The sequence below is a fragment of the Neophocaena asiaeorientalis genome, unplaced genomic scaffold (assembly GCF_003031525.2).
Source record: "Neophocaena asiaeorientalis asiaeorientalis breed wild unplaced genomic scaffold, Neophocaena_asiaeorientalis_V1.1 scaffold131, whole genome shotgun sequence".
NCBI lineage: Eukaryota > Metazoa > Chordata > Mammalia > Artiodactyla > Phocoenidae > Neophocaena > Neophocaena asiaeorientalis.
Window position 1 is genome coordinate 1,649,063 of NW_020173201.1, and position 23,399 is coordinate 1,672,461.

The window sequence follows — 23,399 nt, forward strand, 5'->3', positions numbered from 1 at the left end:
ATGGATTAATTCTTGCTATCTAAATTCTAGGTGATCCAGGGTTCCTGTCCTTGCTGAAGCTCATCCTTAGATTCTGTGAGCTATCCTATATATCTTCTTCTTTGTTTTCTTTTTTTTTTGTCCTGCTACCTACAATTCCTATTGCACACCACCAAAGAATCAAATAATCCAAACTTCAAACCTAAAATTTAAAGGAAGTGGAAACCCCAAACACAAACATCATTATTCAGCAGCTTATAAGTGAACTCCCTTACTTTCACATATCCTCTCACATTAATTGAAAATCTATGTAGCAGCCTAATTGCAAAACTAGCTCCAATTATCCACCCTTCCACGTATGCATGTACTTTGCAATGTAACTTGGTCACTCCCACCAAAAGGTGGAGAATATTTCCCCAACTTCTTTAACACAGGTTGACTTTGTGATTTGCTCTGTCAAAAATTTTGACAACAGAATTTGGTTAAAGCAATGATGTATCTGTTCAAAGCCTAGGCCCCAAATGGCTTTGTCTGCTTCTGATCTATCTCCTGGGGCCCTGTGATTGCCATGTGAACAAGCCTAGGCTAACCTGCTGAAGGATGGGAGGCCACATGGAGCAGAGTTGATTCATTTCATCCAGGTCCATCTTAGACCAGCACCCTACTGACTCTCATCCAAAAATCTGAAAAGCTGTCTACAAGCACACCACAGCTGACTACAAATACATGAGTGAGTCCATCCACAACCAAAGAACCATTCAGATGATTAATAAACTCCTGAACAACAGTAAATGGTCACTGTTTTAACCCACTGAGTTTTGAGATAGTTTGTTATACAGCAATAGCTAATTCATATCACCTATAAAGCATAAGGCACTGGACTGGTATTTAACCAATTATTATGTGCTTAATAAGTATCTAGCACTATGCTCATACATGAGTGCTTACTGAGGTTCTCATGGTAATCCCATAGCTTGTTTATTTATTTGTTTGCTTGTGTGTTTGTTTTAAAAATAACGTAGCCCCTCTCTACCTACACATTTTAGAGAGGCAAGTATTTTAGAGAGTCATATTGACTATACCATCTAAATGGTAATTAGGAAATTTATCTGATACCAGAGTATTTGTTTTTTATCTGGCATTAGCATAATCCAGCACGTTGCCAAAATCAGAAGGACACTCTGTTTTAACAAAGTATTGTGAGAGGTAATTGTGGACCTTGGGCACGGATTATTCCTATCACCTTTCTCCCTTCTTCTTCTAGCACATGTTTGAAAAATTGAATTGAATATTTAAATCTGCCAAGGGCAAGGCTTGTGGTTCTAGTGAAGACTGGAGTAACCTTAACGTTTGTGAGCCAGACCACAAAACACCACTAGTCCAACAGATTCAGAAGGCTTGAGTCAGTTCTGTGATCACTTTTGGAAAATTCTAAAACTGTCTATCCATTTAAAGCCAATGGATAACAAGGGGATCTCGTAGAAACAAATGAAGCAATTCATTTCACAGACTAAAAGGACGGATTTCAATAATGGGTATGTTTGATTTTCTCAGGCTTTGAAATAAATTTTTGAAAAGCTGTGTTCTAACCTGGTGCCTAAGACCAGCAGTTTATATAGCACAGTGGTTCATTTAAATAGATGAAATTATAAATATATTTAACATATATCCATCATTTTTATTGTACAAGGTATTTCTTAACAAAATGTGATTTTTAAATATCATTAGTAACTTCAGGTTGTGGTTCCAACAGGATTTAGAAAATGTTTTTGCTGATTCATTTGGCACAAAATGTTTCCCCAAAACACAATGAAAATCCACTTGTAAAAACAGGTTTTCCAGTGGTTCTGGTTATAACTCAAAGCAAGCTTCCAAGTTTCTTGATAAATTTGTTTTCTCTTCCATGACATCATGAAAGAACAATTCTTGCAAAAGACACATAGAAAACAAAATGAAACACAACAAAAATTACTTAGGTCTGTCATTTAACTCTGCCAATTGCCAATTTATTGTTAGCAAAATGCATTACTTTTTTAAAGTGACGCAGGAGGTAAGTTACTTGAACAATATATAAGCTAAAAAACACCTAGCAAACTAAATAGTTCAGAGGTTTTCCACCCTACTCCATGATATTTCTAAGTTGTCAGACAAATTTATATTTATCAGTGATTATTTCTAAATGTTTTATCTCTGAAAGAAGGAACAAGTCAAACTGTAAGAAAAATGAACTTTGAAGAGTAAAATACTGTTTGGGGCAAAAGGAGAAATGGGAAATATAATCAGCAATGATGAAATTATCCAAGTGACAGTTCGTTTTATTGGGCTGTAATAGAATGTTTCCACATTAGCAGGTCTAAATGTTCACTCCACCTAATCAAAACCAGTTGTTTCATGGTTTTTTTTTGTTCCATATTGAGAAACAATTAAGCAAAACTCAAGGCTTCTCAGTGTAGCTTTAAGAAACTCAAATTACTTAGTCCTCCGAGCAAAGTTCAGGTTTCAAATAGAATTATTAAGGCGGAGAAGCTAAATCTCTTCCAAATCCAAATTACAGTTTTACCTGATTATTGATCTCAGATTTCAAATGTTAAAGACACAATTTACTCTCACTTCTTGCAACTGGTTTTGTGTCACTCTTTAAGCTTCAGACTGCAAACTCGTGGATGCCAAGAGTACTGGTCATTGTGATTCTGTATGTTTGTTGTCTTAGTCTGCCTTGTCATATTTCATCTGCAAACTTTTGATCTTGATTTATGTGTCCTTTGTGCTTTTTATCAAGATTGGAAAGGAAAGAGAAAAAGGAAAATAACTTCCTAGTTCTTCTCTGGGGGAATATAATTTCTTATAACTATTTCTAAGTGGGTCAAATTCATTTTAGAAACCTCTCTATTTCATTCCCAAGTGCTATCCTTTGAGAAGATGGAAACTAGAAAGAGAGGAGAGGAGAATATTCTTGGTTCTCCAACCCTTAGAAGCTTCTAGTTCTTAGGACATTTATTTCAATTTAATCTATTCATAGATATATTTTTATTGTTCAGTATCAATGAATACTGGGAGTGGGAAGGGGGTACTCCCCAATGAGGATATTCTCAAAATCCTCAAAGAAACAAATTTAGATAGGAATAAAATCCATAAAACAAGAGAAAGTTTGAAACTAGAACATGCTAGAACTAGAATCAACTAGAAATGTTAAAATGAAAATATAGTTGTTGAAATAAAACATTTAAAAATGAGCTTCATAGCAGCTTCTTTACTGCTGAAGAATGAATGGGTAAACTGGAAGGTCAAACAAAGTTTATCTCCCAGAATAAAGAGAATGAAAATGTTAAAGAAGAGTTCAAAGAGAAGAGGACACATCCAAACCCTCCAATACCTATTTAATAGAGTGTCAGAAGCAGAGAATAGAAGAAATAGTGAAGAGGTAATACTGAAGAGATACTAGGAAGAACATCCCAAAACTGTAGGGAAAAAATGAGTCCTTAAATAGAAAATTCCCATCAAGTGTATAAGAGAATAAATTAAGAACACACTCTTAGGTATATCATGTAAAATTCCAGAGCACCCAAGATAAAGTGAACATTCTAAAAGCTATCAGAGGGAAAAGACATAATAATACAAGGAAGGAATGAGAATGAGATTATCAGCAACACTGGAGGTTAGCAGTCAATGTGCTAAAGGAAAATAATTTTGGACCCAGAATTCTATATCTAGCCAAATTATTATCCAAGTGGAAAGACAAAATAAAGACATTTTCAGACATATGAATATTTGGAAAGTTTACTATCCAAAGATTCTCTTTGAATAAAATATACTAGGGTGTACTCCCGCAAGAAGAAAAGTAAATCTAAAGGAAGGGTACAAAAAGTCACAGTGAGCAAATAAATCATCAGAAATATAGTATTAAATCAAAATGAATAAGTTTTTAAAATTATGTGTTTAAAAACAAGCTGGAAACAAAATTTCAGAGAGTAGTAACACGGGAGTTGGGAGGAATAGTGTAGAGAGAAGTAAAAGTAAGTTGTGTCTTTTTGTGCTTGGAGAATAGAGATACTGATTAAATTATGTGTTTAAATATTTTAAAGTAACCACTTACATGCACACACATATATAAAACAGTAGAAGAGGGAAATGTGGAAAAGAGAAATGTAGTCAATACAATAAAAGACAGGACTAGAGAAGAAGAAAGGGAAAAAAAGAGTCAAGAGAAAAAAAGACTTAGCCTTAGTGACATTTTCTGAGCTCCTGGATTCAGCCTTACCTGATGCTAGATGCACTCCTGGACTTCTTACCTACTTGAGTCATTCAATCACCCTTTTGGCTAAAATTAGATTAGATGGATTTTTACCACATGCATCCCAAAGCATCTTAATCAATTCAGCCTTCATATTCATCACCCATATTTTTGCTTCACTTGCCTTCCCTTTCATGCTGAATTAAATGTTCACACATTTCCATAACATGTTAAAATTTATTTTTGAAAACTTCCAGGATATAAATAATGAAAAAAAAAATTGACTCATTGCTAGATTCCTCATTCCTCTGACTTTTCAACATTTCTACTTTGCCATTCCCCAGCCCTGCATAGAGATGTCATCTATTTTTCCACCTCAGAGTCTGGGCCACACGGTCTTTGTTGGAAGAAGAACTTTTAAAAAATCAACTTCTTCAAGCAAAAATGAAACACAGGATATGCCATTTATAGAGTGTTTTCATACCCAATTTGATCTGAGACGATAGCTTGGGGACAATTAAATAGCCATCAAATAAATCAGCCTCAGAGAGCCTATTTCCCAGGTCTAACATCCATCAGAGTTCCAAGCAGAGTTCCTAATCAGTTTTATTTACATAGGAAAGCACTTCCAGTTATAATTTTTTCCTGCTGCACTCACTGGGCAGGATTTTCTCCTGACCATCTGCAGAATAAAAAGTACTCCTTACCTGGATCAACCTTTCTCTGTTTATAGAGAACCTAGAAGCTTTTAAACATTCCACCGTCAGCATTTATCTCACTGTGGTGTGACTGTTGGTTCCTCTCTCCTAGCAGATGTTTGGTCAGAGGCTGTACCTCAGCTATGTTTTGGTCCCAGGGCTTAGCGCAGGGCCTGGCCCCCAGGGGTTGCCTGGCCCCCAGCGGTGATCAGTAAGCATTTGCTAAGTGGATGGATGGGGCCCCATACTTCCCCTGACTATGCTCTGTGCATTCCAGCTTCCTCATTTAGCTTCTATCACCTCTCTCAATGCCTCCAATGTCCCCCTCACTCCCCCTGGACCTATTTTTCTCTATTTGACCAATTCAATCTCACTTTTTTTCAGGAAGACTTCCTTAACTTGGTGACCACCCTCTTTGGTGTCTGTCACCACCTGCCCCTTGCTTTATTATATTCTTTATTGAGGGCAGTCACTAGGAAACATGGCATCTTTGTGAAGATTAGGAAAAGGTGCCCTCTCTGGACAGATACGCCCTGAGGTACATCAGAGCACGTGGCTTTGGGGGCAGAGAACAGACCAAGCTCAACCCTTTTTCCCTATTAGCTTTGTGCCCTTGTGCAGTGAACCGTGTACAGAGCCAGATGAGGTGGCCCTGACACAGAGCCTCCTTCCTGAACCAGACCACACCTGGGGCAGGGACTTTGTTTGAACCCCACCTTCTAAATCTTTTTAAGCCCCTTTTTATATTCCCAGCCTTTCATCTACCACATTCTTCATTCTATGTGATAAACGTTGTAACTGCTGATGCTTATTATATGAATTTGTTGATTCTTGCTAGTTATTAGATTTCTTATAGGCTGGTTAAATGAAATACTGTCATTTTCTGAAAAACAGAGACAAAATGATTGTGAAGCAATTATACCTAGTTGCTTTTTATAACAGCTTAATTGCGATATAATTCTTACAACATAAAATTCATCCTTTTAAAGTGTACAATTCAGTGGTTTTTAGTATATTCAGAGTTATGGAACCCATTATTGCCACAATACTTTAGCATATTTTCCACCCCAAAAGAAACCCCATATTCATAAACATTCACTCTCCTCTCTCCCCTCCTTCCAGCCTCTAGCTACCACTAATCTTCTTTCTGGATCTTTCTCTATGAATATGTCTATTCTGGACATTTCATATAAGTGCATTCATATAATATGTGATCTTTTGTGAATGGATCCTTTTACTTAGCATAATGATTTTAAGGTTAATAAACACTGTAGCATGGTTAAGTGCTGCTATTCTTTCAAAGTTGACTAGGACTCCATTGTATGAATTTATCACATTTTATTTGTCAATTCGCCAATTGATAGATATTTGGGTTGTTTCCACTTTTGGGCTATTATGAAGGCTGCTGCTATGAACGTTCATGTGTAAGTTTTGTGTGGACACACATTTCCAATTTTCTTGGTTATATACCTAGGAGTGGAATTGCTGGGTCATATGATAACTCTATGTTTAACTTTTTGAGGAAATTCCAAGCTGTTTTCCAAAGTGGCTGCACCATTTTACAATCCCACCATCACTGTGGGTTCCAATTTCTGCACATTCTCATGTAAACATGCTATTGTCTTTCTCTTTTTATTAGAGCCCCTTAGTGTTTGTGAAGAGGTATTTCATTGTGGTTTTGATTTGTATTCCTAGTGACAAGTGCTGTTGAGCACCTTTTTGTGAACAATCAGACTGAAGGTAGCGTAGGGATGCAGCGAGGTCTCAGAAACAACTGGAGGCAGGGTCACAAGTGCAGTCAAGACTCCCTCTCTTTCCCCATCAGCTGCTCTGCTTTTCTTTTCTGTTTTTAAAGGAAAGCACAATTATTTGTTTTAAATTTATTTATTTTTGGCCGCGTCGGGTCTTCATTGTGGCACGCGCGGCATGAAGGATCTTGCGTTGCGATGCGTGGGCTTCTCTCTAGTTGTGGTGTGCAGGCTCCAGAGCGCGTGGGCTCTGCTGTTTGCGGCATGCAGGCTCTCTAGTTGAGGCTCGCAGGCTTAGTTGCCCCAGGCATGTGGGATCTTAGTTCCCTAACCAGGGATGGAACCCATGTCCCCTGCATTGGAAGGCGGATTCTTTACCACTGTCCACGAGGGAAGTCCCCCTGCTCTGCTTTTCTCTGCAGGTGGGCTAGGCTTTCTTCTCTCTCATTGCAGACCAGCTTCTTCCACACGGCTTCTGCCAGCTCCTGCCACCAGAGAAGGCCTGACTCCTTTTCTCAGGGAACTCTGATTCATCAGCCTTGCATCAGACACTCAGGACTAGACCAATTAATAGTGAACAGGAAATCAGCATAAGACAAAAACATGGCAGCTCCCAATGGAATCACATGACTGAAAAAGGAAGAGTGGTTCTCAAGAATAGGGAAATGTTATTGCCAGTGGAAAAAGGAGATACTGATAATATGAAATAGTATGAGTCCATGGCAGGATTAACTTTGAAGAGCAAAAGGTACTAGATTTTTGGTCTCTAAGAGTTTTAAAATGGTCTTTGGTCAAAAGCCTTAAAGGTTTTTACTCACCTGAACTATTGCCAAATACAAAGGAATATATACTTATAATCTTAATGCATATTAGTGATGTTCTTGATGTTGTTTGTCTATTTAAACAACAACATCCTGGGGCCAAGGTAACATTATAACAAAGCTTTTGAAGGAAATGTTATTTTAATAAACTACAGCATCATTCTGTTAGTTTCGCAACTTTCATTAACCTCACCAAAAAGGATTCTGATGAAAGGCTGAACTCAGAGGTCACAGTCTGGCAGCCTACATACCTGATTTCACCTTATAACACTTATTGTTTGACTCACATGGTGTTTTTTTTTAAGTTTGAATTAATTTCCCACACTAAAAAATCTGGAAATTTCACATAGAAATCTGGATTTCTAGCTTCTCTTGAACAATCAAAGGCACCGCCATTCCATTCCCATTCTTCTGCAGGCATGTGGTTTGTAATCCCTGATTTGAATTATTTTGATCTCTAGTCATTAACTGTCTCTGAGGAAGCATATACCAAGTAACTAAGTCATAGTTTCCATTCATGTGGCCTTGCTGACTTGTAAGGTGACAGGATATAAATGGGGGATTCGCTTCACAGTTGAATGAAACAAAAATCTCTTCCATAGGTATTTAAAGTTTGTGATCATTTTACTTTTGGGCTCTTGTATAACAGGAAGGGAGATTATAGAGACAACATAAATTCTCTTTGCAAAACCAGGAGTCTTTGTATTAATTCGTGGTCTTCTCTCAAAACAGGCAACTCCTAATTAGTTTTAACTACCTACCACTGGAGGATTATATTTATCTAACAGTATTCCGTAGTTTCTTTAACAATTGTCATAAAACATGTCTTTAGTAAATAATATAAACATATATAGTTATAATAATATAAATATAGTTAATAACACTGTATTACATATTGGAAAGTTGCTATGAGAGTAGATCTTTAAAGTTCTCATCAGAAGAAAAAAAATTTTTTGTAACTGTGTAAGGTGATAGATATTAAACTAGACTGTGGTGATCATTTTGCAATATATACAAATATGGAATCATATGTTGTAACCTGAAACAAATATAATGTTATATGTCAATTATACCTCATAAAAATTAAAAAAAAATGTTTTTAGCTTGAAGTGCTCTAAACAATTCTGGTTCTAATCTAAGGCCATCTGGTTGTCGTCTTACTCTAATTGATTGCAAGAAGTTTATAATCGTGCCTTTTACCTAAATCAACCCAATGAAAGATGGCACTCTGTGTTATTTCAATTCGGTTCCTTAAGACTCGAGAGGCCAGAGTATTGCTGTGTTAACCAACGACTGCCTGAGGTAGACCCTGGGCTACGGTACCCAGATTCCCCTTCAGGAATGAGGGATTTATTCCCTCAGATGCTGGGAGTGCTGTTGGAAGATGTCTTCAGCTGTCAACCCTATTTAAACTGCCTCACCCAAGGTCACGTCTTCTCCGAGGACATACCACATCTGAAGAATGATCATTTGAGGATATAAAATCCTGCCCCTCTTGCCCCAATGTGGGATATCTAAAGGGCCATTCCATCCCCAGAGCTCCTGAGGTCTTCGTTGGGAATGCATCTTAGTTCAACTTCTGCTTAATCCTGCTTCCCTGTGTCCCTTCCATAGGTGTTGATCTCAAGCTCTCTTTAGTAACCCCCTGCACCCTCATCTCCATCTTGGAGTCAGCTTTGCGGGAGCCCATCTTATGAAACTACTATGAAGAGGGTGGCTACGAATAAGGGTGGTGTTTCAGAGAGGGGGGGAAGAAACCAGGAGATCTGAAGCACAGGATTCCTATTTGGGAGGAAAGGCAAATTAGAAAGTGGGGAAAGTTTCTGAAAGCCCAGCAAGAAAGTCTCCACTGATTCTCAACCAAAGCTTCTAGAGAGCAGAAGCCAAGCAATACTGATTATCCTTCTCCTATTTCCTATTATCGATAAAATACTCACAAACCCAAAGAGAGGAGATGAAAAAGTTACAGTGGCATTACAAACTAGAAATGCTGCCCAGCCATCTGTCAGATGTCAGGAAGAACGTTTATGTAGTAAAGCCTGGAATGAGAAGCCCGGGGACATAACCGAGGGCTCTAAGTAGGGAAACGTGGGATGGTGAATATGGGCAGAACTATAGACTGCTAGAGATGATTGCCCCCAGAGGGTGGGGGGATCAGTTTTGAAGACTGGAAGCCCTATCTTGTAAGGGCCAGGGGATTTATCCCTTAGAGTGAACAGATTCAGAATAAAATGGAATCAGCAAGCTAACAGAAAGATGGGCTAGGTGGTTTGCCCATCCAGTCCTCCAGTCTAAGATGCAGACAGAGGATTCTAACACTGACGATTGCCCCATGTTTACAGGCATTCACCAGGGCTGAATACAGTTCTCCTTTTTCAAGGATAATCAATATTTAAAATGTCATGGGGGAGCCTATGAAACATCACGTAACATAAATGACAGAGAATTTGGCATTTGAAGTTTTCCGAATAACGTGTTTGGAAAATATTCCTACAGGAAACTTAACTAATTTTAGAAAACATCAGGTTTTTACCCTGGATAAGATTTAGGAAACTATGGATGTTTGAAATAAAAGATGAACTATGGGTAAGAAAACAAACAGATTAAAAAAGGAGCTAGCTGAGATGGAATCAGAAATCAAAAGCTGTATGAGAGGACGGGACTACTGTAAAAAAAAGAGTTATAAATACAATCACAGAATTAGTCACACGTTGACAGGAAAGAAAATTGAAGCAGTGATTTGGAGAATGAGCTTGAGAAGAAAGAAGCATAAGAAAAAACAGAGATAACCAATTTTTTTTTATGAATGGTTTGATTTTCATCTGTTTATTTGTTCATTGTTTTCATCTGTTTTCTACCTAAAAGATCTACTGGCTGGAAATTCAGTATTCATTCTCAGTGTGTTCTCTCAACTCCTTGATTTTATAACTATTAATCAAGCTTCACTCTATGGCATTTGTTTTCCTTACCATGCGCAAATGTGAATGTTGCACTGGTAACTTCAGAATGACCCATTAGCAGTGCTATCCCCCTGAATATCTGTTATCTTAACTCTGTGGCTCTTGGGATACTGGGGACAGTGTTTCTGAGAGGAAGGCATGTATGTGGGAGGAAGTAGAGTAGAGAAGGTTACTCAAGTTTAAAAAAAAACAAAAAGGGAACAAGAAAAAACTGAGGACTTCCCTGCTGGTCCAGTGGTTAAGACTCCGTGCTTCCAATGCAGGGGGCACGGGTTTGATCTCTAGTCCGGGAAGTTCCATATGCCGCGTGGTGCGGTCAAAAAAAAGAAAAAAGAAAAAACTGAGAGTGAAAATGTGATAAATATATACGGCAGAGACTAGAGATTCAAGATAATAATTATTCCTAAAATACAAGCCAGAATAAACATAAGCAACAAATTAACAATAGAAAACTTTGCTGATATGAAGATGTATCACAGTTCGTGGAATTCAAGAGCCCATTATATATCCGAACATGAAAAGTAAGAAAAAAATGAACACCTAGACATATTCTGTTAAAATTTTCTTTTACTTTCAAAAAATTTTGAAGTGCCCTACATACAGGAGAAACAACTGACCTACAGAGGAAAAACTATAAGCATAAAATAAGACATATTCTTTACCTCTCATGTACAGATGAAATCATAGACAGGAAGGTGGGTTGTAGAAAGAACAAGGGTGCCAAAGTTTGAGCTATTACAGTAATTCCTTGTCAAAGCAAGTCCTGGATCTAGGATGCAAGTTATACCCAGTATCTCTAATAGCTTCTTAGACTCCTTTGACCTGCTTGCCTTTTCCCTCTGTCCTCTGCCAAGAATGAATGACCCTTCAGCAATGCTGTTACCAGCTAGTGCACATTCCATCTTCACAATCAGGTTCAGTAAATACCAGGCCACCATCAGATTGACTGCTCTGAACTCCTCTGTCATCACACTTTTGAGGCACCCGATCTGCTGGATCATTTGTAGTGATTTTTGTTTTCAGTTTGTGACCACAAACAGGTATATTAGTTTGCTATTGCTGCTATAACAAATTAGCACAAACTTGGTGGCTTAAAACCACTCAAATTTATTATCTTACAGTTCTGGAGGCTGGAAGTCTGAAATGGGTTTCACCAGGATAAATCAAGGTGTCACGAGGGCTGCAGTCCCTACTTGGGGCTCTAAGGGAGAATCTGTTTTCCTGCTCTTTCCAGGTTCTCAAGGCCCGCCTGTATCCCTTGGAACACGGCCCTCTTCCATCTTCAAAGCTAACAACTGTTGGCCAAGTTCTCATCACGTTGCATCACTCTGACCTTCCCTTCTGCCTTCCTCTTCCACATTTAAGAACACATGTGATTATATTGGGCCCACCTGGATAATCCAGGATACACTCTCTCTCTTAAGGTCAGTTTGTTAGTAACCTTAATTCTATCTGCTACCTTAATTCCCCTTTGCCATATGACCTAATAGGTTTTAGGAATTAGAACATAGCCATCTTTGGAGTTCCATTATTCCTTCTACTACCAACAGGCTTCTCTTGTTTTGCTTCTGGCTACCTTAACTATTCATTAGCACTTCCAGAGAAGACTGATAATAAAAAAAAAGGTAAATGTTGACATTTATTTATAATTGATAAGAGTTTGATGAAGGAGGGGGAAACTCATGGCTAAAATATAGACCTGAGATTACATCAGTGGTGATTAAATCAGATAAAATATGTGAAATCCTCTACCCTAGGATTGACCCAGAGCCTTTTGATTAAGTGGAATCTAAAGTTGATACCCCAGGTCCTTTCAAAGCATGGCTCCTAGAGTTTGGTCTTTCATCTACTTTTACACGAGTCACTATTTCACAAAATTCTCGTTACCATCTTTCTCTTCTCATCATCATCATCCTGAAAATATTTTTTATTTCTCTTCTGGATACATTCAGCATGGAAAGGTTGCCATGGACATTGTGTCTGTTTTACTGTTGTGGACCAAGAGTCTGTCCAGTTCCTCTTCTAAGCTGATATTATGCACCCCTGCTCTATAATTATTATTACAATGAAGGGATTGACAGAGGGAACTGTACAGTGAGCAAGGATTGAAGGAGTTCTAGCTATTTGGGAAGAAAGCAACCTCAATAGTCAAGAAAATGTAGAGTTTCATTTATATATGTTATATCAGTTATGATCAAGTGTGGTTGTACATAACAGAAACCCCCATAAAGGGAGGTAAACATAGAAGGGTTTTTCTTGCATGTAGAAGAATTGCAAAAGTGGACAGTCCCAGGCTTGCGTGGTAACTCTGCAAGTAAGACTGCAGTTTGTACAAGGCAAGGTAAACGTCTAATTCTTTCTTTTTAATGACCAATTTTCAAAGTATGGTGTTAGTGTGCTGACTACCTTCAATGGTGAATGTTGTTTTTCATTTTTTGAAGTTTTAAAAGTATCATTATGAACTCAAATTTTCTACGTTCAATGTGTTTCAATCAATTACAGTTATTCTTTTTGGTGCCCAAATTGTCTCATCTCCTGACAGTTAAAAGCCCGTGTAGGTTGGCTCCAGTCCTTTTGACATGACCCTATTGGTCTTTGAGAACTTCCTTGCTTTGGGTACAAAAAATACGTCAGGCTCATCTTGTACATTCCTGCCCCAGACCAGGAATCAGCCATTTCTCCAATGTGCTCTGGCTCCTTCTAGTGGGAGATGGCATTTGGAGAACACAATCTAGTCTTTACTACTGGGTTGTCATTATTCTTAGGCCTCAGTAGACAGAGTTATTAAATATGTGTGTTTTAGAGAAACCAATAAAACCACTAACAATAAGGCTACTGAACATAATTTAAGTTTCTTTAAAGTCCTTTTTGCCCTTGGAATATTTCCTAAAATATTGTGGAAGACTGTGAAAATTATTAATGTGAAATAATTCTTCTTAAAGTAAATATGTCACCACCTTGATACCCAATTAGGTTTTCTTTTGTCTGTGTATGTTTTTTAATTTTAGAGATCATGTATTTTTCTTTCTGACTTAATCTTGTTTTTTAATTATGACATTTACCTAGTCACAAATAAAAATTTTAAATGGGGTATATTTAGAAAAGTCTAGTTTCCTTTCCTCATAGCTAATTATTTTATTAGTTTTTGAGTTATCCTTTCATCATTTAAAAAAAATACAAACAAATGCTTACAGATATTCCTATTTCTCTTCCTGTTTTACACACAAAGTATCACACTATAAAAACTGTGCTGCACTGTGCTTTTTTCCACTTAAGAAAAATACCCTGGGGATTACTCCATACCAGTATGTACACAGCTTACCCATTTTTTTTTTCATGGCTGCAAAGACCATCATATGTATGTACCACAGTTTATTCAACCAACCCCCTACCGACAGACATTTGTGCTACTTCTTCTCTTTTGCTATTATAAACAATGTTGTAATGAAAATCTTGAATGTATGTCATTATATTTTGTCAGTATACCTTTGGGATAGATTCCTAGACTGGGACAAAGGGTATTTGCATATATAGTATTGCAGATATTGACAAACTTCCCTCACTGGGTTATTTTGCATTCTCTCGGCAACGTATCAGAATGGCTGTCTCCCTGTAGCCCTGCCAATAAAATGTCAAACTTTTGCATTTTTGCCATCTGATACATGAAAAATGATATCAGTATAATTTTCATGTCTCTTATTTTGAATGAGCTTGACCATCTTTTCATGTTTAAGAATCATGGAAAATACATTTTAATTTAAATGTATTTGTTGCTTATGCTGGTATCTTCTCACTTGTAAAGTTGGAGAGAACAGGATGGATGTGATTAGGTATGAAACAAGTTTATATTGAGCCAAAGGTAATGCCCAACGTGTTTCTTAGAGTAGAGAAAGTTCTATGAAGCTTTATTTGAAAGATCGCATGGAGGAAATTTTATCCATCAGATTTTAACATGAATTCATATCGTTTTCTTAGAGCGTCCTCCCCTCACTAGAGCGCTCATCTTTAGCTGTGCATCAGATTCACATACAGAATTTTTTTGAAAAAGAAAAGAAATAGATGCCTTGGCCCATCCCTGGACATTTGGACCCGGAGACTCTGGAGTCCCTGTCAGCTATGTTTTTTGTTCTTAGTTTTTTGGAGGTGTTTGCTTGTTTGTTTAAACTAAGGAGATGATTCTATGCAAATGTACTTATTCAATAAATATTTATTGGGTGTCTACCAAGTGCCAGGGAATGAATTGGCTGGCAGGCGCAAGGAACAGACCAGTGATAAAACAGACATAGCCCCTGTCCTCAGAGACTATAGAAAGATATACCAAAAATACTGAATAGATTCACATGAAGTGTCGCCAGTGCTCTGAAAGGACAGAGGGCTGAGATAGAGAGTAATAGGAAGGAATGCTTTTGGACAGCAAAGATCAGGGACAGTCTCCCTGAAGAGGTAACATTCAAGCTGATCTGCAGAAGCAAAATGGGCTTTGGGGCCATGCAGACCTAAACTTTTAAGGGCTATTGGAAACATCTGAACAGAATTCACATAAAGTCCTTCACTCAGTGCCGGGTTCATAGTAAATGGCAGCTGCTATGGTGACGGTGCAAATGATTTTCTGCTCAGCCAGACCTTCTTCCTCTAAGGCCCATTTCTGACTAAACTACTCCATTAAACCTTCTTTAGTGAATCCAGCCCACACTGATTCATTTATTCACCAAATGTTTATGGGGCCTCTACTGTTTGTCAGGTACCACCCTCAGCTCTGGGGATACACCGGTAAAGCCCACTTGGCTGTCACAGAACACATGTTACAGGAGGAAATTCAATTTTGCAATTTTCTTTTCTTTTCCAGACACAATAGAATTACAGACTCCTGGAGGGCAGGGGACTTACCCCTTTTTGAATTCCCCCCCCCCCGCCCCAGTTCCTGACATCAACTAAGTGCTCTGTAAAGTGCTAGACTCTGTGACCTTTTAGCTGGTCCAGTGTGCACCACCGGCCCAGTAGCCAAGGACTTTGAGACCTGGCAGTTCTATTAGGAGAGAGAAGAGAAAAAGTGTAGAGTCTGACACATTAAGGGCCCCAAAGCTATCTTTATACCTTGAAAAAAGGCCAACATCTCTACCATTCCAGTCTGCTGAAAGGCCTGAAGTTGTAAAGTGCCAAAACTCAGATCCTGTTGGCATGGTCTTTAAAGGAGCAGTCTTCATGAATTTGTTGATTTTGTTGTGGTAGTGGTGGTTAACCAACTTAAATTTTTTTTTTTCTTAAGAGAATATGTTTGCCGATCCTGGAGAAGCTTTTGGTTTCCTGATGTTAACCAAAACCCTCCACCTTGCCCACTATTCCCCCCCGCTCCACATATGTGCATCCACATCTATATACTATGTAGAGTCTGTCATTTTATTTCAAACCTCCTGTTTCCTCCAAGTCAGTGCTTCCCAGCATAAAAAACACCTATTATGCCAATAACTTATTGAGTTACAGTTCACTTATTAGAGTTTATTATTAGGTAAACAATACAGGATGCCTCATTAAATGTGAATTTCAGATAAACAACATATAATTATCTAGCGTAAGTGTGCCCCATGCAATGTTTGGAACGTAGTTAGTCAAAAAAAATCTGTTGCTTTATGAAATTCTAATTTAACTAGGTGTCCTGTATTACTATTTGCCACATCTGGCAATCCTACTTGTTATAGGTCTTTACCTGTGCTGTCTCTCATAAGCCTTTAAAAAATACACAAAGTAAGTATGCTAATTTTACAAATAAAGACACTGATGCTCAGACAGAGACAGTAATATCCTCAAGATTATAGCTGGTACATGGTAGAATCAGGATTTGAAGCTAGATATGTTCAAATACGAAGGCCCTGTTTTCACCTTTCTCAAGAAAACCAGTAATTGTTACAACTGTTTTGTCCAGAACTAAATCAAGCAAGAGTTCTATAATATGAGATTAATAGACATGCCTTTGCAGTTCCCAAAACACAGCTCTTCACCATGCTGAGACTTGGCACCCATCTGCCCCTTCTCGCCATGTGAGTGCTACCCAGCCTTCCTGACTCAGCTCAGAGGTTACCTCATGGAGGAAGCTTCTCTGATCCTCCCAGGAAGAGCTGATCATTCTATGTGTCTCCTCAGCACTTGTACAGCGCACCGCAATGATCTTCTTAAGGGTCTGCCTCCCTAAGAAGGCCATAAGTTCCCTGAGATGGGCACCATGTCATTTTCCCAGTGCCTAGCATGAAAGTGGAGCCTCAGTAAATTCTCAGTAAATGCCCAAATTTGAAGCCCAAATCCTGGGCATCCAATTTATATAAACTCTGCTAAAACACGTATGAGATTACTGATTGGAAGACAATGGATCTCCTGGCTGTTTGTGAAAAACGTCATCAGAAAATGGATACTAGAAACTAACCTATCTATGTCACGCGAGTCTTTATGGAGGTACTTTTATTTATTCAATAAGCTGTAAATGATTCTATTTGAACTGTTAGAGTTCATCAGCTAAATATATATTCACAATACAAAATGTGTCTACTAGATTTCCGCATTTTAAAAATCTTATGAAATACAGTAATTAGACGTGTCCATTAACCATTTTTCAAGACTTTAATATCTTAGTTTTCTAAGGGTATTTTTGCAACAACAGCAAAAATAAAGCATTAATGTAATAATAATAAAGAAACTAACCTATCTGGACATGGACAAGAAAACCGTTACTATTTAACTTGAGAACTACCCTAACAGTTACACTTTTTCTAAACGACCCTATCTTGCTGTAGCCTTTGACATAGCTTTAAGTTGTATTGTTGCACCATTACCTTGAATGGAACATCTGAGAATGAATCAGATTTAGTTAACATTCATAAATATCTGCAGTGGCAGGAGGGAGGAGTAAAGCAAAGTTTAGCCTCACCTTTCTAGCTTGGCAAAGTTCAAACCAGTCATTTTAAAAAGCCTATTTTGCGTGAAAAATGAAGTCATTTTATATGCTAAAGATACATGTGCTTGGCATATAAGGACTTTCGTTATTCCTTAAAATATTTCCTTGAATATATTCCAGAGATTTTTTAAAAAGTCATTTAAAAATGAATTATAATTGTGGTGAATACAGGGCTTCTTTATGTCATTCCTCCTTTGTGGACAGACTCGGTGACTTTCAAAGGCACCCAATTAGATTACTGAAAAGAAATACAGTACTCTTGTCCCTTGGCTGACCTGCTCATCATCGTGAACTGATACTCATATTTAGTGCCAACAAAGCACAACTTCATTGAGAACAGAAATATACCCATTCCCTCTGGTTCTGAGTCATCTGACCACATCCAGGTCCTTTAGCTCTTTTGCCGAGATATTCCAGATAAGAATAACGATGGGTTGATGCCCTTTCCAAAATGATATGTAAGTGCTATAAAAGGTAGCTATTTATACTAGTCAGTAAGTGTTTTAGGAATGATGGACAAATTCAAATTTAGATAATTTCTATTAAGACAAATAATGACTAGACTCAAATGGCAACTCTTCTTTGGCAGAAGCACAAAGATATAAACAATCCACTGAGGAAAACATCTAATTTATTCTTTCATGCTGAGGAAATGACTGATGCAGTTTGGCGTGTCACTTCATGTGTCAGACAAAGCTTTAAGTCACAAGGAAGTCTGTCTAATGGTGGAGTCCCAGACACCAGCCATGCAGTGCAGGCAGCATCTTGAGAACGAGAAGCGAACTCTCCCTAGTCTGGGCCAGCGTGAGCGCACTGTTGGCTGTCCTCAGTATGTGTGGTGGAGGAGGGAGACACATATAATAGGTAAGAACACTGGCTGCAGAGTCAGACTGCTGGAATTTGTCTCCCACACCTAGCATGTCCTGACCTTGGACAAGGTACTTCGCTCTGAGCCTCGTTATTTTCATTTATGAAAGAGAAATGATAACAGTTATCTAGCTCATAGATTCTTGTGAGGGTCAGTGAGACTACAGGTGAGTGACTTAGTTCAAGGCCTAGCACGGTAAGCACACAATCTGTTAGTCCTTTCTTGCCTGTCAGAATGACTGAAATCAATGGAACAGTACATTGGCACGCAGGTGGACAACGTTTCAGCTTCTGACCACAGCTTCCTCTAGACTGATTTCCATGAATAACGTAAATCATACTTAAAAGGAGCAGAGATTACAAACAGAGGAAGGGATGGCAGGGACTCAGGATTTTAAATGCCTCTCTTCTTCCCCCTCTTTCCTCTTGGCCTCCTTCCCCCCTTAGGTTCTTGAAGGAAACAAACAAACAAACAAAATGCACAAAAGACAGGCCAGGAAAATGCATGTTATAAGACTTTGGCCTAAACCCCCATGCAGACTATAGAGTAAGCTGAGCTGGCCCTTGGGGAGGATCCCTTTCACATGGCTAGAGGCAGGCCTAGGGCCTAAGAGCAAAAGAGCTCCTGCAGCCCTTTCCTCCCAAAGCCCATACCCAAGTTCCTCTGGATCTGACTGCTTTAACAGCATGCAAAAGGGGATTTGGGAAGAACTAGCAAGTCAGCAAAGAAGCAACACATTGAAGAGATCATGCGTCCCTCACCTAGCGCTCACCTGGTCCAGGCTTTCTCAGCAGGTTGGAGTAATGAATAGAAACTTAAGTCAGAATTTTTTTTTATGTGTGATTCTATCCGATTAATTCATAGTTCAGTATTTGAGTACAATTTGTACCATTTCAGATCTGTACTCCAGACAAAAATAGAGTAACTTGAAATACTGTGCTTAAAGAAATTCTCGTGTTCTATCATTAAATTATTTGCCTAATAGTTGACTATATGATTTGTTTAAGTACTTTATGTGCTAAAAGCCAATTATCAGGAATGTTTGAATTATGTATGGTGATATTTCAAGGTGATAGTTTTATTGCAATGAGCATTGTTTTTTTGTCAGCAAGATTCCTGATGTAAAATAACAACTACTGATGAAAATACATGTTCTATACACACCGCAGCCCCAGGACACCTGGCCTAGGTAAGCCCATCAGAGGGAGAGAAAAAGTCAGAAGAAAGAGTCAAGAGCAACAAGCACACCTGGCTCAGAACTTAACTTGTTCAGTTCATTCAACAATTACTTTGTTGAACCGCTATTATATGCTGGGCACTTGTTCCAGATGCTAAAACCGATCCACCCCAGTTTAGAAGTCAATGACAACCACAAAGAGGATTCAAGCCCTAGACCCCGTGCACCTCAAACCTGCCCTCTTCTTTCTCAGCACTTAACTCCTTCCCCTCATGTTAATGGCTTTGCCCTCCACCCTCATGCATCCTGAGAGCAGGGTAGGAAAGAGGGGAGGAGAGGGAGGAGAAGACAGGTTTAAGCTTCCAGAGCTGGCAGGTAACAGAGGATATCAAAAGAGGCGATGTTTTTGGTTGTTTTTCCTAGTTTCACTTTTTTCAGCACTGGGGTCAAAAGCGGTAGTCCTGCTGACCCCAGCGGGTTCTGCTCTCACAAAGCATCTTTAGATTTTAACTCAAGGCACAAAAGCCTCACTACTTCTCCCTCAGTTCCGAGTTACTACGAACCTCACATTTCTGTCACTGGACTGTCATTTGGCCCCAAATAGAAAATTAGCTAATTAGCTTTTGCTCTCAATTGGGGAAAAAGTGGCTTGCACCAGCCAGAAGAGATTCAGGTAGATAGCCTGTACTTGTTTGCTTTGGGAAGTGATTTGCCTGCATTACATCATAAGCAAGAAGATTTTCATACAGGACTAGCCTAGAGCAATAATAATCCACTCAAGTGTCATGAGCTGAGGTGAGGCCAAGTTCTAGAGACAAGAAAAAGCAGCTCCACCAGACAACTTCCTTTCCAGGCCAATCCCAACCGTCAGTTATGCCAACGCAGGTCCCCAAATGGAGCTGGAGACTCAGTGGAGAGCTCAGCACAGACTTCTCTAAATCATCACAGGGCTTGATTTTTTTGAGCTGCTCCTTAAATTTCCTACTCACCTATCCCCGCCATCTTTAAAAATTAAATCAACTTATATTAACATGCTTATATTTTAACTTTGGAGGTTTGAAATTGAACTAATTCAACCAACTAGGTCACTTTGTGTTTAAAAACAAAGAAAAGAATTCAAAGAGGGGAAAAAAAAACTCTCCAGACCTCATGATCTAAGTGTTTTCTTGCTTGTTCTATCACTAACATACTCTCTTTGGAACTCTCTTCATTTTCCAGATGTGAATAAAAAGGTGAGATGTGAAGAAGGTAAGTGACCCTTGCCAAGTTACATAGCTAGTGAGTTGCAGAGATAACACTAGACCACAAGACTGTACTTCAGTCTAGTGCTTTTGTTTTGTTCTCAAACACAATAGAGCCTTCCTATAGTCCATAGACTTGTGTTGTAAATTACTCTATAAACTAGCTGTTAGCATATCAGAACAGGAGCCTGAATTTCTTTAATTGGCTAAAAAAATGTTATCAGTTTCGTGAAAGTTTCAGGTTTTGTGGCTTTTTAAAAACCATCTCTTTAGTTGGGTTAGTTAGTAAATAAAAAGCAACAGGTAATTTTTTTTTTTTTGGCCAGGCCCTACTTCCTTGATGATGTGGTCATTGTTAACTGTTTTCACGATCTAAGAACTACCCTCTGATCGTTCTCTCTTCCAGTTCTGCATCAGGCATGTCGCTTACACTGATGACATCCCAGTTTTCTGAGATTATAATAACTATGCAAAAAAGCTTCTTTCTCAACTGTTGCCCTTTGCTCTTTGCATAAGAATCAGCTCCAGGTAATTTCCTCTCGGTCCAGTGGTTATGACTGGGTTCTTTCACTGCTGGGGCCTGGGTTCAATCCCTGGTCAGGTAACTAAGGGGAACTAAGATCCTGCAAGACAAGCGGCACGGCCAAAAAAAAAAAAAGAATCAACTTTTGTATCACACAGATTCAACTTCTGAACCTTATCAGATCTTCTGTTTGGAATTCCAGAAAGCAGTATAAGAAAAACTGGAGAAATCCCCAACTTTCTAGTTAGAAGACTGGACTGGGTGGGTGTGGCATGCTATGGATTTGATTTCTTGATTGCTGTGTTTACAATGAGGATAGTTGTGAGGTATGGCAGAAACAGCTGCTGAGTCAGAAAGCAGAAAATGTGAATTTCAAGTGTCCTACACTACAAATTAGCTGACTGAACACAGACACAAATCATAGGTTGTAGGTTACATAAACAACAGAATTTAGAATTGGAATGGACTTTAAGGACCTTGGTCCAATAGCCCTGTTTTACATATGAATCAACTGAGGTTCAGAGAAGTTCAGTAATTGTCCAATACATATGTACTTTCTATATATATATAATTGTTCTAAAGGGCCCTCAACAGTGAGAACGTGGACTCCTAACCCCTGGACCGCCAGGGAATTCCCAGGAAGTAGCTACCAATATTAAAAATATGTATATAACTGGATTTCTGGTCAAAATGACTCAGTAAGTCCACACTTTGACAAACCTCTTCTGCTCTAATAGTAATAAAGACAAAAATAAAGAAAAGATATGAGGGGCCTCATAAAAATACTACATATTCCATGAACCAGAAACAGGAGAGTAACATGAAGCAGTGAGAGGGGCTGATGCTCCTGGCCAGGAAGCGGGCAGACACGGCTGGGCCTCTAACTTCTGAAATTTAATGGGGATTAAATATGTTCCAAATGAGATAGGAAATTAATGATTTACTGGTTGAAACAAGGGATTTCAAAGGATGAAAAAGACTGCTATACAGCCACTTCCAGGAGACATGGCCTAAGAGAAAGCAGTAGGCCTTGGCAGGCCAGGGAACAGGGGGCAATGGCCTCAGGAATCAGCAATACTTTTTGTCAGCAAGATTCCTGATGTAAAATAACAACTACTGATAAAAATACATGTTCCATATACACTGCAGAAAGACAATGCTTATGCCCAGGAACGGCTTGGTGATACAGGAGACCCCCAAATATCATTATGAGACATGGTTTGGGGCTAGTATTCAGACTGCAGCCACTGCAGAACCATTAAACAGAGGTAAGGAAAGATTGAAAAAAAGGAGAAAGAGGAAAAGGAGAAAAAGAAGACATAAATAAACAACTTCTTTGGTAAACAAGTATGCCGAAGACACTTCAAACAAAAAGAAATCTAACGCTAAAAAAGAGAAACAAACAATAAAATCAACAATGAGAACATGAATTCATCCCTGAAAAAATTAATTTTATGTTACAGAATGGCAAAACTCTAAAATAAATGTTTAGAATGGCCAAAGAGATAAACTGAAGATTAACTTTCATTTTAAAAGAACAACAAAAGATAAAACAAAAAGAAATAAAACAGGTAAATATGAAAAAGAACCAATTAGAAGTATTGGAAATTATTTTTAAGTAGTCATGAAGTTTTTAAAAAGTAGTAATAAAATTAAACAAACAAACAAAAAAACCCTCACCAGATTGGATAAACTCTAGACTAGATGAAAACAGTAAGGAAAATTAGAAAGAAGCATTGAGAGACAAAGGTTGAAAAATATATAGAAAAGCTGTGAAGAGCCCTGAAGGATTAATTTACAGGTGAACAGATTGAAAGGATCCAACATACATCTAACAGGGGTTCCAGAAGAGGAGAATGGAAAAATGGCAAAGAAATATGTTTAAAGAAAGAAAAACTGAGAAGTTTCCAGATCTGGAAAAAACCATTCGTTTTCAGGTCTACCTTCTCATACTAAACAAAGACAATCCCACACTTACATTTCAGAATATCAAGGATAAAGAAAAAGATTTAAAGCTACTAGAGCCTACAAGTCAGTACAAGAAAAAAGGCAGGCAAACCAATACGAAAATGGGTAAAAGACTAGAACAGGCACTTCACAAAAGAAGTTATGTAATGGTCATTTGAAAATGCTTAATTTCATTAACCATAAAGAAATGCGAATTAAAACCACAATGAGATAACTCAACACACTACAAAAGTAGCTAAAAT

The 23,399-nt window shown here is 38.3% G+C and overlaps 1 protein-coding gene across 1 annotated transcript in view; it reads right to left on the reverse strand.

Moving 5' to 3' along the window:
- Nucleotides 1-1,698: 1,698 nt before the first annotated feature.
- The window catches only part of MINPP1 (multiple inositol-polyphosphate phosphatase 1), a 71,449-nt gene continuing 49,748 nt past the window's right edge, over nt 1,699-23,399 (reverse strand). The window contains exon 5 of the mRNA XM_024744859.1: nt 1,699-1,904. Coding sequence (XP_024600627.1) covers nt 1,889-1,904 — 16 coding nt within the window. The 3' untranslated portion in view covers nt 1,699-1,888. The remainder of the gene's footprint in view (nt 1,905-23,399) is intronic.